Below are 15167 nucleotides of genomic sequence, written 5' to 3'. Positions count from 1 at the left end.
ATCTGCAAACCAGTGATATAAGACTGCTGACAAAAGATCAGATCGCAGAAATTTCCGTTCGAAAATTAATGTTTAATTGCTAAAAGCGTTACTAACGGTTTAATTAAATCCATAAAACATCCACTTTTGAACTTAAATATGAAAATCTGCGATCTTATTGTTTCATCAGCTGTCTTATATTACTGGTTTACATGCACTTTTGCGTAAATTGGCTCGTTCGAAGACAAAAAAGATGTCAAACGTTCAATCTGTGAGAATGCAGCTTTAAAAAGTAAGTTAGAAACGTATATGGTTTATTCATGAATTAATTTCTGAAAGATTAATTTAATATTTGTGAGTGTTCGGTAGATGTATGGCAAACAAACAATACAATACCAAAATACGTCCATTCGGAACTCCTCGGCCATTTTTTATCGAAAAGACCCTCGGATATATGCCGGCACATCAGTAGAAGTACATGTAGTTCGTAAAATTTTAAATAATAGTAGCGTTTTAACGTGTATTTTGTATTACAAAGTTTAAGTTGATTTCCAGTGAAATGTATTATTGCAAAAATAATACAAATTTATAAGATTAATATCATCGCGTTTAACTGCTAACTTGAAATTACTACGATATATTTGCAGTGTAGTTAAATGTAAACATTTCTGACATTGTAATCCGTCCATATTCATCGGATGTTGTTTTCGATGGAAAATGGCCGAGGTATTTCGAATGAAATACGTTAAACAGTTACGAATATTTAAATAAAATAAAACATCAAATAAACAAGTAAACGGTGGCCATGGCTTTACTTAAAAGTCATTATCCCATATAGAGCATCGTCGGCAACGCCGGTATTATTTCATAAGCGTGGGGAAATCGACTGACATAATTTATTTTCACTGATATTAACGAGGTACGGGAGGGAATTCTTCAATGAAATCGCAGGTTAGAATACATAGAAGATTAATCATTACGTCTTACAGGGGTTGTTACTGAATATAGAAAAGAACACACGATGTAATGTTATTGGCAGAACCCAGACGGCAGAGAGAGAGAGAGAGAGAGAGAGAGAGAGAGAGAGAGAGAGAGAGAGAGAGAGAGAGAGAGAGAGATTCCCGGCCAAGGCGTATGTGACTTTGGTTGGCGGTCACCAAGCCGGAAAGGTGAGTTTGCTCCGGACAATCCGATTTCCCCCACAACACAAGATCGCACACACGCGCAACATCGTGCTTTCCAGGGTGATTTAGTATAAGTTAATATAACTGTCTTCGCAATCGCTGTAATTGATAAATACAGTTTTAAACTAAACGTTTAATTTTCGTTCCTAATTGTGTATAATCTACGTTGAAATATCAATCCAAGTTTTTTAACTCCTGCCATGCGTCCAGAAAGGCTAACAGCCCCTGACTAATGAGGTGTTCATTTTACAGCCGAAAATGGAGTCGAAAGAACCTGATCAAAGTACGCCATGCGACGAAATAAAGATTCCATTTTGTGAGCCTTGCAAGGAATCCAAAAGCTACTTCAAAGCTACGAAGTATTGCAAAGATTGTGAAGAGTACCTTTGCGAGGAATGCACCTGTAATCATCAAAAACAGACGATGACCATGGTACATGATACAACCGATGCTATTGAAAAGTTGGAGGGCGACATTTATTGCGGACCATCTAAAGAAAGAACCCCTAAAAATACTGCTCAGATGTTTTGTTCGACTTGTGAGGAATACAGGGGCATAAAAGAAAAGGCCAGCGCCTTCTGCCTTGACTGCGACCGCAAACTTCTTTGCTCGAAATGCACGGAGAGTCACAAAGTTAGGAGGAAAACACAAGCCCATAATGTGGTAATGGACTTGGAGAAGCTTGAGGTAGATAGAGAAAATGAAGAAGAAGAACTTAGGTAATGTTTCATACATGTCATTTACCTTTATAAGGCGATTGATTTAAGTACGTGTAACATTTGAACTATTTTCAAAAAAGGCATATAAAGTATGCGCATATTCTAAATTAGAATATAATTTTATGCTTTTCAGCGTCCAGCTCGAGCAGACGCTATATTGTCGAGCCCAAGCCTCGCCAAAAGAAAAAGATGAGGTAATTCAACTTTTATAGACACAAAATTAATGCATACTTTAATTTCCTTTATTGAACACAAAGTGAAATTCAAACAGTTACCAAAAACATGTTATCAGCTCATTCATTCTTGTCTGGCTTAATTTAATACAAAAAATGTTTTTGTTTCAGTACACCCGGCCGGGAAAGCCTGTATTAATTGAGGCAGGTTCGGATTTCATCGTTTTATCGTGGGATCCGCCAGCGAACTTTCAGGATGGAAATTACTACCAAGTTTCAATGAAAGATGTCGATCAACACAGCAAATGGAAGTTTTATAACAAAGAGTTCACTACCGCAAGTGATAAAATAGAAAATATCAAGTCCAACGCGAAGTTTGTATTTAGAGTCCGAGTTGTCCACAAGCATGGGGAAGGATTATACAGTACAGAAAGCGACTTGATTATAACATTTCCATCCCCAGCGTCGCGAATAGTTGATTTTTCTAGAAAAGTGGACGGCCAAAACCCTACAACATATGCTTTACCCGTAGCTGAAAACAGAACGGCGCGAGATGAGACAGTCAAATCAAGACAATTTTTGCTCGGCAAGTATTCACTGGTTATTGTATTACAACGAACCTAATTGATTTGATATCCGGGTTAACATGGCAGAAGAAGTCCTAATTCAAATACAAAATATGTATTTTATTTTATTTTGAGTTTATGGTTATTCTATATAGGATCGCCACCATTAGTTGCGACAAAAGAAAAAAAAACGATAATGCTTTTTGGAGCATTGGGAACTGGAAAAAGCACTATGGTTGACGGGTTTGTAAACTATACACTTGGCGTAAATTGGGATGACCCTTTCCGATACACAACCGTTGACTTTGATGAAGAAAAAAAGCAGAGGGAAACTAACCAGGTGAATACATTTGGTATTTTATTCACAAAGTTCATAGTTGGTTTTAAATGTTAAACATATATGTTACAATTTCATCTATTGAAGCAGCTATATGTCTAGGTCTGAATATTTCATTAACAACAAAAAAAATGAGTGAAATAACTGACAATTATGATGATTACCACTTTGAGATATTCCATGATACCATCTAAAAGAATGTTTATGATAGATACATACTGTAATCAATATGTTTCCACATACTTATGATTATATTTAATAGGCACTTTCGCAAACAGAATGGATAACTCGGTATACCATTTTCCCGGAGAAGGGTAGCAGAGTGCCCTACTGCTTGAATATAATTGATACCCCAGGGCTTGGAGACATCAGAGGGATTAAAAGAGATCAGGAGATAGTTAAACAAATTCGACAATTCTTTTCTGCAAAAGTCCCAAAGGGAGTCTGTGATATAGATGCAATTTGCTTTCTGATAAAGGCGTCTGATTATCGTTTAACGGCTGTCCAAAGCTACATTTTTCAGTTGATTATGTCGCTTTTCGGAAACGACGTTGAAGGCAACATTTGCTCCTTTATAACATTTGCAGACGGAATTGATCCCCCAGTTCTTCCAGCCCTGAAGGAAACCAACCTTTCATTTGGAGAGTATTTTACCTTCAATAACTCTTGCCTATTTGCGAGTAATGCAAGCCACTTAAGCTTTGCGCCATTGTTTTGGGATATATGGATCAAAAGCTTTCAGCACTTCTTTTCTCATCTAGAGAAAGGAAAACCGAAAAGTCTTCAACTGACAAATGATGTCCTTGACGTAAGATTTAGGCTTGAACAAACCATGAATAATTTACAACCACAGCTTGAAGCTGCCCTTCTTAAAGTCAACCAATTGAAAGAAGAGATTGCAATAATGGATAAAAACAAGTCAATTTTGAAAGAGAATGCGAATTTTACATACGTAGTTGTTCAGACTCAGCAAAAGAGAAGGGAACTGCCAGCGGGTAAACATGCTACCAATTGCACCAACTGTTATTTTACTTGCCACGAAATTTGTGGCATTCCAGATGACGGCAGTAAGAAAGATTGCACAGTTATGGACAGAAATGGTACCTGCACGGTTTGTCCAAACAAATGCCATTGGGACAAGCATTCTAACGCACCGTACACATTTGACTACGCCACTGTCGAGGTAGAGAGAAACTTCGGTGAAATGCAAAAAAAGTATCAAGAGGCTGCAGGCAAGTTGCTGACTCAAGAGCAGATTATCGAGAAAATGGTTAAAGAGCTTGATGACATGATCGGTTACATTGAATGTCGTATGACTATAGTGAACGAGTTTAATGAACGACTGAGCGCAAATGCATTAAGGCCGAACCCTTTGCTAATGACTCAACATATTGAACTGTTGATTGAAAATGAAAAGCTTCTGAAGAAGGACGGATTCCTTGAGAGAATCCACACATTGAACGAATCAAGAAAGACAACGCTGATTATGTCAGATGCCAAGGCGTGTATGCAAGAGGTACAAACAAGCATGCGCAATTTAGGGGTAATGAAGAAACTCAAAGCATCGGAAGTCATGAAATAAATCTGTACCTGGGTCAACCAAAATATACAATATATGTCTAAAGGTGAGTATTCAACACATATAGCATGTAAAGTGGCAACAATTTTACTTGTGCTAATAAATGCTCGAAACTATGCAACAACATATTACATGCGTTTGAGTATACTGTGTTTATATAGATTCCCCCTGCTTTGTGCAATGGTTTATTATTATACTCTATATCATAGCAGATATAATTTTAAAGCTTAACAAGGTGCGATATTTCACCAAAGCTGGGAGGAAAAGGTACTGTAATGGATCTGTGAAGAAGTCATACAAATACAATCAAATAAATGATATTTCTAATCATAGAAAACCTAATTGATTATTTTAACACTTGTGTAGTGACTATTTTTTTCTAATAAGCTTAGAAAAGCGTACTCGTGTCAATCATAAATAATCATATTGCCTTTTTGCAACTTAAAGATGGCCAAATTGTACCGCCATAATCTATTTTCATATTCCAATTTAATTGGCCAGTTTAAGAGAAACTAACACAAACAACTGAACGCGTATGGATCTTTTGCGGGTAATTCCACCCCTGAGTTGTAAGTTTCACGTTGATACGTAAGCGAATCCACTCAATCGGTGACGGTGGTAGTTGGCTTTCTGTTATGTATAAAGACATGTCAGGCAAAATATGTTGCAATTGGTTCGGAATTTACTTAGTGTATATTGACGGAGTATAAACCCACGATTATTCATTGATCCAAAACCGTTAAATTCTAAATTCATTTGCAAACAGTAGTATACTTGTTTTATGAATACACGTCATTGATAAGACTAGTTATGATATGTGCTTTACGCTCATTTCAGAGTGTGGCTCAGTCAAAGACAACATTTACCGGGTGGTGGTAAAGTCAGCAAAGGAAAACAGAGAAATGGTTATTGAAGACAGAATACGTAGTAGATGGTCCGGGTGTCTGCATTTGATACTTAATTCTATAAATCAGATTGTAGTGTTTTTTTTTCCTCATTTTTTGTTAAAGAGCACAAATTTAAGGGGAACATGTAGTTTGCCTCGTTAATTTGTTATATATCACATTCTGTGAATGATTTAGTGTTGACGGATAAAAGGGACCAAAAGTCCAAATTTGCAGTGATTTATGTTTTGTTATTCTTATCTGCTTTATATGAACAATTCTTATTGTCGTTATTTGTTTTATTGTTATTTTATGATACCAAAATAGTTAAGTACGATAACGAACTATAAAAACTAAGGATGATTTTTTAAATATGTCTTTCAAGTTTATTAGGCGAAAACATAGCAAATAAAAGAAATTGTCTTATATAAGCAAAAAACTTCGTCGCCACAGACTTTTAAAAAATACTTTGCTTTGAACAAAACACACTAATATATATATTGTTTCTGTTTATACTGTTTAATTATATAACTACAGTTAGAAGTAATCATATATGTTGTTATTTCTCTAACAACGAGTCCATACATTTTATAACAGTATTATGATTGATTGAAATATTCATGTCTTCTTTACTTAGGCATATCATTACTTACATTTCATTCAACTCTGCAAATAAGATCGTAGTTTTCATTTCTGTTTTTATTAAGGAATACATTTTTTAAACAGATGCTTCGATCACTATTTTGTTCAAATAGTGCAACATCTATGTATTATCCTGATGCTATTTTTAAGTTGTTTTTTACATATTCTATATACAAATGAAGTAAGAGGAATAATGTTAAGCGAAAGATGTAAACATATTGTAATATGGGTTTGGTTTTTTACAAATATTGATCATTTGTTATTGAAATCATTCTGTGTATCATTGCAGTGCTGTTGTACACAAAAAACTTATTTTGTAGTGATTTTTGTACAGGTATTTAAACATTTAAACTTGATAGCTTAAGATAAGGAAACATTCGTGTACGACTTCAAAAGTTTGAACACTTCTTTGACTCATTTTATGTTTTATTTTCAAAGATATAGCCTGTTTTGTGTTGGGTATCTTCATTTTGTGTGATTTCATTTTCAGACATTCTGGTGAAGATTAATATATGTAGTATTGGATGGCATCATTTTGCATGTTTAGATGATAAACGAAAGGATATGGTGCTGATTACCCCAAAGGTGTCCCCCTCACATGCATATTTACTCTACAGTTTATTCATCATTCAAACATCATTTTGCATGTTTTGGTAATGATTTATATTAATCCTTCTAATTAAAATGTGTTTGCAATTTCTTTTATCCATATACCTTTATTTAAAAGTATATAGCACAAGTATATAACCATATGTGTGTGTCAATGAATATTTGCTTTGTTAGTAATTCGAAATCCGTAATTTGTGTATTATGATTAAGCTATATAACCATCTTGTGAGTTTCACATTACTGTAAAACCAAGGTCCCTCTGAATTTGTCTTTTTATAAAAAAGGTTAAATGAGATTTGTAGGCAATATCTCGCTACTGACACCGTAACAATAGTTTTGATGAATTCTGAAAATCAGATTTTATAGAGAGAGGTTCATTTTATTATGGCTTTGTCTACGCAAAATCAAAATGTTAGAGCATTTGAACTATTCATTTTTAATGAGAAATGCAATAACTTTTTGTCAAATGTCCAAAATTAAGATATCATTAAAGTTTCAAGGCATTTGGTTAATCTGATTTGGAGAAGTTTTGAAATTTTATTGTGCCATTCAAAATGGAGGCTGTATTCACAATACAAAATTCCCTTTCATAACAAGATATTTGCCATAACAAGCAGGATCAGGGTTAGTTTAGCCAAACTTGATAAAGTTTAAATAAAAACACATTTTTGATCGCTAAAACACCTTGGTTCGACATCATGTGAAAAACACAATAATGACAACCAGCGTTTTGTATGAATGACTGTATCATGTTTATTTTATTTTAATGACTGCTAGTTTCATGAGTACTTAATTCCACATAGTATTCGCCTTCTTTGTGTTATTGGAGTTTTCTTATTTCTACTAATATGTTTTTGAACGTATTTAACAGAAGGCAAACGCTGTATAATAGTTTTGAATAAACATGAACAGGTCAAAAAAGCCATACATAAGTTTGTTCAAAATATGTTGTAATATTTTATAGATCTGATTAAAAACATATAAAAAGCAACAACAAAATAATTTGTTCTAGAAGTGCTCTTGACAACCCATATAATGTATATATAAATATATTTGCATTGACTACTTAAAAAACGTTTAGCTTGGAACTTAGCACATTGAAACATTGTATTGTTTATTTCTTTCTAACAGCTGCGAACATATTTGAACAAATTCGTCTTGTGACGGCGACAGCCTATGCAGTTGTATTCATTTTAAGTGATGCGTTAAAACAATGTTTGAGAGATAAGTTAGATTAGGAACATTGATGAACTAACTGTTAGTTTTTTCTCTTAAATGAACAAATGCATGTTCTTGTCAAATATTCAAACAGCTTAAGTCGCTAATCTCAGAAGTTTGTATGCACATGGAATGTTTGTTTTAATAAAAGAAAAAAAATCGTTGTTGATTCTATAATACGTGACATAAGAAACATCTTTTACAAAGAGAAATTACCTATCGGTGAAGGTGACATAGGAAACATCATTTACAAAGAGAAATTTCCTATCAGGTCTCATAAGAAACATCTTTTACAAAGAGAAATTACCTATCGGTGAAGGTGACATAGGAAACATCATTTACAAAGAGAAATTTCCTATCAGGTGACATAAGAAACATCTTTTTCAAAGAGAAATTACCTATCAGGTGACATAAGAAACATCATTTGCAAAGAGAAATTTCCTATCAGGTGACATAAGAAACATCTTTTGCAAAGAGGAATTTCCTATCAGGTCTCATAAGAAACAGCATTTAAAAAGAGAAATTTCCTATCAGTTGTTGTCGAAGTCCGTCAGTTGTGAATTCCATCATTGAAATTGCATCTCAACATCAGTCTTATTGAATTGAAAGAGTAAGAATTGAGGTAAAGGGACTTGCATCTTAGAAAGCTCTCTTATCACAAGCTTTCAATGGATAAAATAATGCAATCACGCAGTTCTTAGTCAGATTGCAAATTCATTGGGTATCAATATTTAATTACATATTTAAGATTGGGAACTTTGACTGCAACTCATGCTCAGCCAAATACGTATTTTATTTTTGTCACTCCTGCACTTTGTCTACAGTGTTTTTCCTATATTTTTGCACATTGTCAAGGTTGTAAAATATAATGCTAGCGCAGCCCGGAATCTTTTGGATAAAGACTTACGTTAAGATAACATGCAATCGTTTTGCTTGGATTGATTTCAATTGCCGTGGACGGGAGCGATGCAATATAATTTAGCTATTAATCGTAAACCTAGACACTTAGAAAGCAACATGTTTTGTTGAATTTCATCATGAGACAACGCACGCCCTCAAGGAATGTTAACCAGATTTGTATTGTAATGTGCTGGAAAATAAAACACAATTCAACCATAAACATTTTGGAAGCATGGAATAATTCGAGGATAGATTTATCAAATGGGATTTTTTTATTGATTGAAATAGAAAATATCCAAAAGTATGCAAAAGGACTAATGACGTTTTGGCGCCAGTGTTGACGTTATTGGTATTTTAGAGTAATATACAAATGTAGAACAGAACAGAACACTATTTTATGATATTTTACAGTGGATTTGGGGACAATTGCACAAATAGGATAATGGCTTCATAAAACGATAATTAAGTAGACTTGATACCCAGGAGTTATAAGTCAATAAATTAATAAATAAAAGTGTTCTTAGTTCCATTTTGAGTTTCAACGCCTCCATGTACATTTCGCCTAAAATGAAAAGAAAGGGGATTAACTCTTAAACCGTAAATTTGGGTTGATTCGGGTTTACGTTTTCCTTGTGCTCAAATTGTATGTAGAAAGATAGCATTCACACATTTAAGAGAAAACCAAAAAGTTAAATGTTATAGTTGTAGTAACTTAAGAAAGGAAAAGTTTTAACAGTAAAAAATGTTTTTATATCATTCTTTTGACTGATATCCAACGTCGAAACTTTCAAATGTTCAAGGCAAAGCAATTAAGTATTGTTTCTGTTTGATTTTAAGAATTCTTTTTCTGCTGCCATCAACTAAATGATATTGTGAGTTTGGCTCTGGTTTAACATTGTCAGCGCTTTTAAAGTCACACATATGTGCGTATATGTACACACTCGGAAGGGAAACATGTCATGCTATATATTTGCAAGTACAAACTGATCGGTTTGAACTTATATTGATATTAAAATTTGTATAAGAGTCTAGTTAGCAAAGCGGCTGAAAAGATATATAGCTTAAATTTTGTAAAAATAAAACCTTTTTGTTCCAAGCTGGGTGGTACAAAATAAAGCAAACAATCATAACACTATTAGTAAGATAGAGAGGTTGCACGTTTCGTAATCAAATCGATAGCCGACATCTTGGGGGGACAGACTAATAAGCGCAGCCATTGTTGACCTCCAAACGAAAGAAGTCAGAACTCATTTGAAAATGGTAAATTCATGCAGTGTGTTTAAATGTCATAATAACTCAGACGACAGTAAGTTTTTCGGGTTACCGGAAATTATTTTTCACCAAGATGTCAGAACTCGAAAATTATCAACGGAAAAGCGATGATCGTGGTTTGCGTGACTCGGTCAAGATTTCACAGGTATAAACCTAAGCAACATTAGAGCTCATCATGTGCTCCGATCATTTTATTTCAGGTAATATACAATAATTGAACTTAATTATGTTTGATATTATTCTAAATTTGTTGTTTTCCTTTTTATTCAATCGATTCAGATTAACAATATTCCTGCAACAAAATTATTCGTACTCAATTTCATTCGTTATGTACTTCATAATTGGCCTTCCTACCTTTCGATGATATTACTATGTTAATTTCAATATGTATGCCAATTCTAATACTCGAGAGTTATTTGTACGTAGATTATGACATATAGTGATGCTTTTACATGACTTAGGATATTCATACTCAAAGTTCTTCACACCTAAATGTTGACTAAAATTTCGATGGCATATGTCTTTTAACTGTCAAAGATTCACCTGTTAGGCTTGAACATTATATTTTTTATATGTTAAAGGAATTATATAATTTGTTTCATATGGTCATCATTTTAGCAGAACAATATTTTATTTTATACATTTCTTACCTACAGGGCAGAACTGACAACTGTACAAACGAGAAAATCCAGACTGGGCACCATTAATTAACCTTGGATCTACAGCTTCAACACCATCCCCGCTAGTGGCGACAGGGCGACTCACAAGGCGTAGGGCTTGATCCGTGAAGTGTGCGGCTGCTCGCGTGCTTCTTTCAATCAGTAAAGCATGTGAACCTCCAGTTCAAGTGGAGGCTGGAACAAGCTCACAAACTGATTTATCTTTACTAGTAATTGATTCTGTTTTAATGAATTAGCACATGTAAAACAATGACTCCTTTAGGGGACAACTCACGACCCAGACCCCATACTGTATTGAGTTCTTCAGAGAAAATGATGACAAAGTGAAATATTTCACAAAATTGACAAGTGTTCTTGGTCTCATGGAACTATTCAGTTACCTTGAAAGTCACCTGCCTGCAAAAGTCTTGCTATTAAAGTTTCAATGCCTCATTATGACACTGAGGAAATTGAGAGTTGATTTTTGGAACGTGCCTTTAGCATATCAATTAAGTGTATCGACACACCACAGGTAGTTATTTAATATATTTCGAATGCCTGCAGGGAGCCGTTTCATTAAAACATAATGTCGTAACTTTTATGATATCGTAACTCGGAAGGTTACGAGAATACTTGCGACCGTTTCAGAAAGCAAAAATAAATGAGTTATGAGCGGATTTCACGTCTCAAAAAGTGGCTTTCACTTGTCAAAATGTGGATTTCACCTCGATTTCCGGTCTATTTTCGAAAAATTGCTCTAACTTCTTCATTTTTTGACCAATATCAATAAAATTTGAAATATAAACCCTTTATGAGGCACTTTCTAATAAATATACAAAAACAGAAAATCATTTATTAAAATTAATGAGTTATGAGTGGATTTCACTTATCGGAATCTGGATTTCACCTCGATTTCCGATCTATTTTTGGAAGAAAATGAAAAATTGCTCTAACTTCTTTATTTTTTGACCAATTTCAATAAAATTTGAAATATAAACCCTTAATGAGGCACTTCCCAATGTGTATACAAAAAAAATATTAATTAAAATAACTGAGTTCTGAGTGGATTTCACGTTTTGAGTGGATTTCACGTGAAATCCACTGGATTCCTGTATCACCCCGCACCGTTTTCTTTCGGGTAAAATAGAAGTAAACTTGTTGACTGCGCATTTTTTTTACTTCCGGTTCGTCGTCTGCTGAACTTTGGCGCCCTGTGGACAAAGAAAAAACATTCACATATTCACAGACTGCCAGGGAGCAATATCAACAGCATTTTCAAGAGAGATTCCCAAGAATAAAATTGAAACCGTTTTTAACATAAAAACATCTGTAACAAGTTTAGAGGACAATGGTAATACACTCCATGTGCACTGAATACCTGGCCATAATTTATAAAAACAGGGAAATGAGCTGGCTGACGAGCAGTCAAAAAAGGGGCTAAGAAGGCAGCAGAATTTGATGAAGCAGAATTCAATGATGAAAAGAAAGATGCCAGTGAAGTCATGCAAATAATGAAAAGAAAAGCCATGAATGAAAAATGGTTGAAAAATTATGAACAATACAGAAACTTTGAGAGGTCTGCCGCCATACATGACATCTTTGTCACACCCGGAGTAAGAAATTGCGTTGGTGAAAAGAAAAGAAAAAGTTTCAGTCAAATAAACCAACTCCTTAGTGGTCACACCCGGCTCAAAGATCACTGGGCAAAACAGACACCAGACCAAACAGACAACTGTTGCAGTGTCTGCCAAGTTCCTGAAACCATAGACCACGAATTACGGACCATTGTAGTGCGAGTGCACTCTTTGACCTGTTGACACATGAAGTGCTGACGTCACTGGTCTGTGAGCACATCTCGGAGAGTTCGAGATCAGCTGTAGAAGAAGCAAGACGTACTTCGATATACTGCTTAATAAAATACCTCACGTGTGCTTTCCCTAAAGTTAATGGTAAGCTAGGTTTGGTCTAAGTAATAATAGGGAATACTTTAATGGTGGCAGCGGTGTTTTATTAAGCCGTTCCAGTGCAATTGTTGCTGAAATTCTGCAACTTTTGTTGGCAAATTTTCCTCGAGAATTTTTCCGCGTTTGAAGCCACATCTTTTCGTCAATTTTTGGCCATTGTTAATTTTCTTCTGGTCTTACCAGTTGATTATTAGATTCTACGTCGTAGTCTCCATGGACTGCCACTAACCCGGCCCCTTCGTTTGCTTTTTTTTTTTTTTTTTGAGGCCTTTTCAGCGTCCTTAGCAACTTTTCGGACGGGAAGAGTAGCCGGACAGAAGACAAACAAGGTCGGTGGTTGTACAATCAAGTTAATCTTCTACTCAGGAGCATTTGATTTGTAAGCATGGCCAGTAATAAAGTGCTTGTAAACTTCTTGTCTGTTGAAGACTTGCAGACAATTCCAAATATTGGCTCAAGGTTAGCATCTACTATTGTAGATTTGCGTGAGCATTATGGCAATCTCACACCAGATAGTTTGCAGACAATGCTTCGGCATAAACTGCCGGACACTGTCCTGCAAGAGTTGGATTTCACCCCAAACAGAGACTTGGTCGGCAACACCTGCCCACCTCCTCTAGGTGTACAAACATCCCATACCACCCCTCTTGTTTCAAAGATTGAGACAGAGGTTGACGGGTTTGAGACCTTGGTTGCCTCTGCACAAAAGCAGTTGAATGACCGCATTGATCAACTTACATCAATGCTACCTAGTGTCCCACAGCACTATAAATCTGATCATGTATTGCCACGCCCCATTGTTTAAAATCAGACAAATGCCCCTGTTCCAATGGCCCACCACTATATGCCAACACCACAACAGCTGAAACCCCAGTACCCCGTTCAACAAAGGTTGGACCTGGGTAGACTGCGAGAAAGTGACAGTGACGAGGATGTCCAGTCAGCGTCTGGTATCCCTCGCTCTTACAGTACCCGACAGAAAAAGGTACGTATGCATAAAAGCAGTCGGTTACCTCACTCCAAACTCCTGTCCCTTCACCGTCTTGATTCATCTACTGATGAGTCCGACACTAGACAAGCCCCAATGATAAAGAGTGAGCAAGTCAAGTTACACTCCTCCTTACCTGATAAGGACCATATTTCGCAAAAACATGCGGAATACCCCCAAGAGGTAGTACAGGCGTCCCCTCATGGCCACTCTGTGCGCAAGGGTAGTCATGCATTGAAGGATATACCTAAATCTCTGGTATATGATGGTAAATCGAGCTGGCATTCATTTGAAATGAAGTTTCAACAGTGTGCGCAGTCATTTGGCTGGAGTACAGATGATTGTAAACTCTGCTTATTACATTGTTTGTCAGGGAAGGCACTCGACAAATGTGCTCGATTGCTTCAATGCAGTCCACAAATGCCTTACCGTTCTTTATTGAGCAAACTTAAGGAGCGGTTCGGCTCAGAGTTTCCCGCCTCTGCGCAAGCCAAGTTCGCTGACGCTTCCCAGGAAAAAGGTGAGTGTATGGAAGACTGGGCAGATAGGGTACAAGAGTTAGCGGCTGAAGCTTTCCGGTCACTGCCGGAGACCTTCACAAACCAGCAGGCGATAGACCGCTTCTGTCAAGGCCTGCAAGATCGAGAAGCTGGTCATAGCACCTTCATGCGTAAGTATACAACCATCGAAGAGTCCATGAACAACATAAGGTTGTTTCAGCATTCCATGAGTGCTATGAGTAAGAGTAAATCTATTCATACAGTAGTAGATTATGACGAGGATATAGCAAATGTTTACGCCGTTCAGAATCCTTCTGGACCTGCGTTAGACATGAGCGTTCTCAAGAGAGAACTACAGAGTCTGCGAGAAGAGGTGAAGCGGCTTGGAGAAGCTAGGCCCACTCAACCGCGTAGCAGACAGCAGCGTTTCAACCGTCCGCGAGGTACGTATGGCTGTTACATTTGTGATAGTTAGTCGCAGTTGATCGCTGAATGTCCCCACAAGAAGGACTTTAAGGCGTTTGTTTTAAACGCAAAAGGGTCAGGATAGGGAGCCAATCCTTGACCCAAGAATACTCCGGCTCAAACCCAGAAGAGCGAAACGAGGTATTTAGCAAACTTGTTTCTAATGAGACCGTACCATCCAATTCACTACCAGACGCCCCGTCTGCAGTCATTGTTTCATTAAATGAGACCACAAATGACATACAGTCAGAAGAACAAGGCGAAACACCTTCTCCTTGTTTGACACCAGGTACTCTGCCAGCTGATGGTACAGTACTTGCACCTCCTGTCAAGGTTTGTTTGTTGAAATCCATATCAGCATTAGCAAAACCGGTATGCGAGTTTGTTCTGAATTGCGACGTGTCGGACAATGTTGTCAGTGCGAAGCTCTTGCAAATTCAGAATGGTACAGAACATGTCATTGCCTATGGCAGTTACATCCTAACGGAAGAAGAGCAGAAATACTGCACTACGAGAAAAGAGCTGTTAG

General features: G+C 36.3%; 1 protein-coding gene across 1 annotated transcript; it reads left to right on the top strand.

Annotated features, from left to right (window-relative positions):
* The first annotated feature begins 696 nt into the window (after window positions 1-696).
* Window positions 697-8051, top strand: LOC128223304 (uncharacterized). The gene is made up of 8 exons (XM_052932584.1): window positions 697-705; window positions 969-1148; window positions 1416-1882; window positions 2016-2076; window positions 2227-2641; window positions 2777-2961; window positions 3221-4583; window positions 5375-8051. The coding sequence occupies exons 1-7, from the start codon at window positions 697-699 to the stop codon at window positions 4538-4540; spliced, it is 2637 nt and encodes an 878-aa protein (XP_052788544.1). The 3' UTR covers window positions 4541-4583; window positions 5375-8051.
* The last annotated feature ends 7116 nt before the right edge of the window (window positions 8052-15167 follow it).

This window comes from Mya arenaria, chromosome 17, assembly GCF_026914265.1.
Source record: "Mya arenaria isolate MELC-2E11 chromosome 17, ASM2691426v1".
NCBI classification, from domain to species: domain Eukaryota; kingdom Metazoa; phylum Mollusca; class Bivalvia; order Myida; family Myidae; genus Mya; species Mya arenaria.
The sequence above is the reverse complement of the archived record's forward strand: the minus strand, read 5'-3'. Positions and strand labels throughout refer to the sequence as shown.

Excerpts from the sequence above, each read along its gene's own strand:
- LOC128223304 (XM_052932584.1), top strand. Across the intron at positions 2,077-2,226 it reads CGCCAAAAGAAAAAGATGAG|TACACCCGGCCGGGAAAGCC; the intron begins GTAATTCAACTT and ends TTTTTGTTTCAG. Across the intron at positions 2,962-3,220 it reads AGCAGAGGGAAACTAACCAG|GCACTTTCGCAAACAGAATG; the intron begins GTGAATACATTT and ends TATATTTAATAG.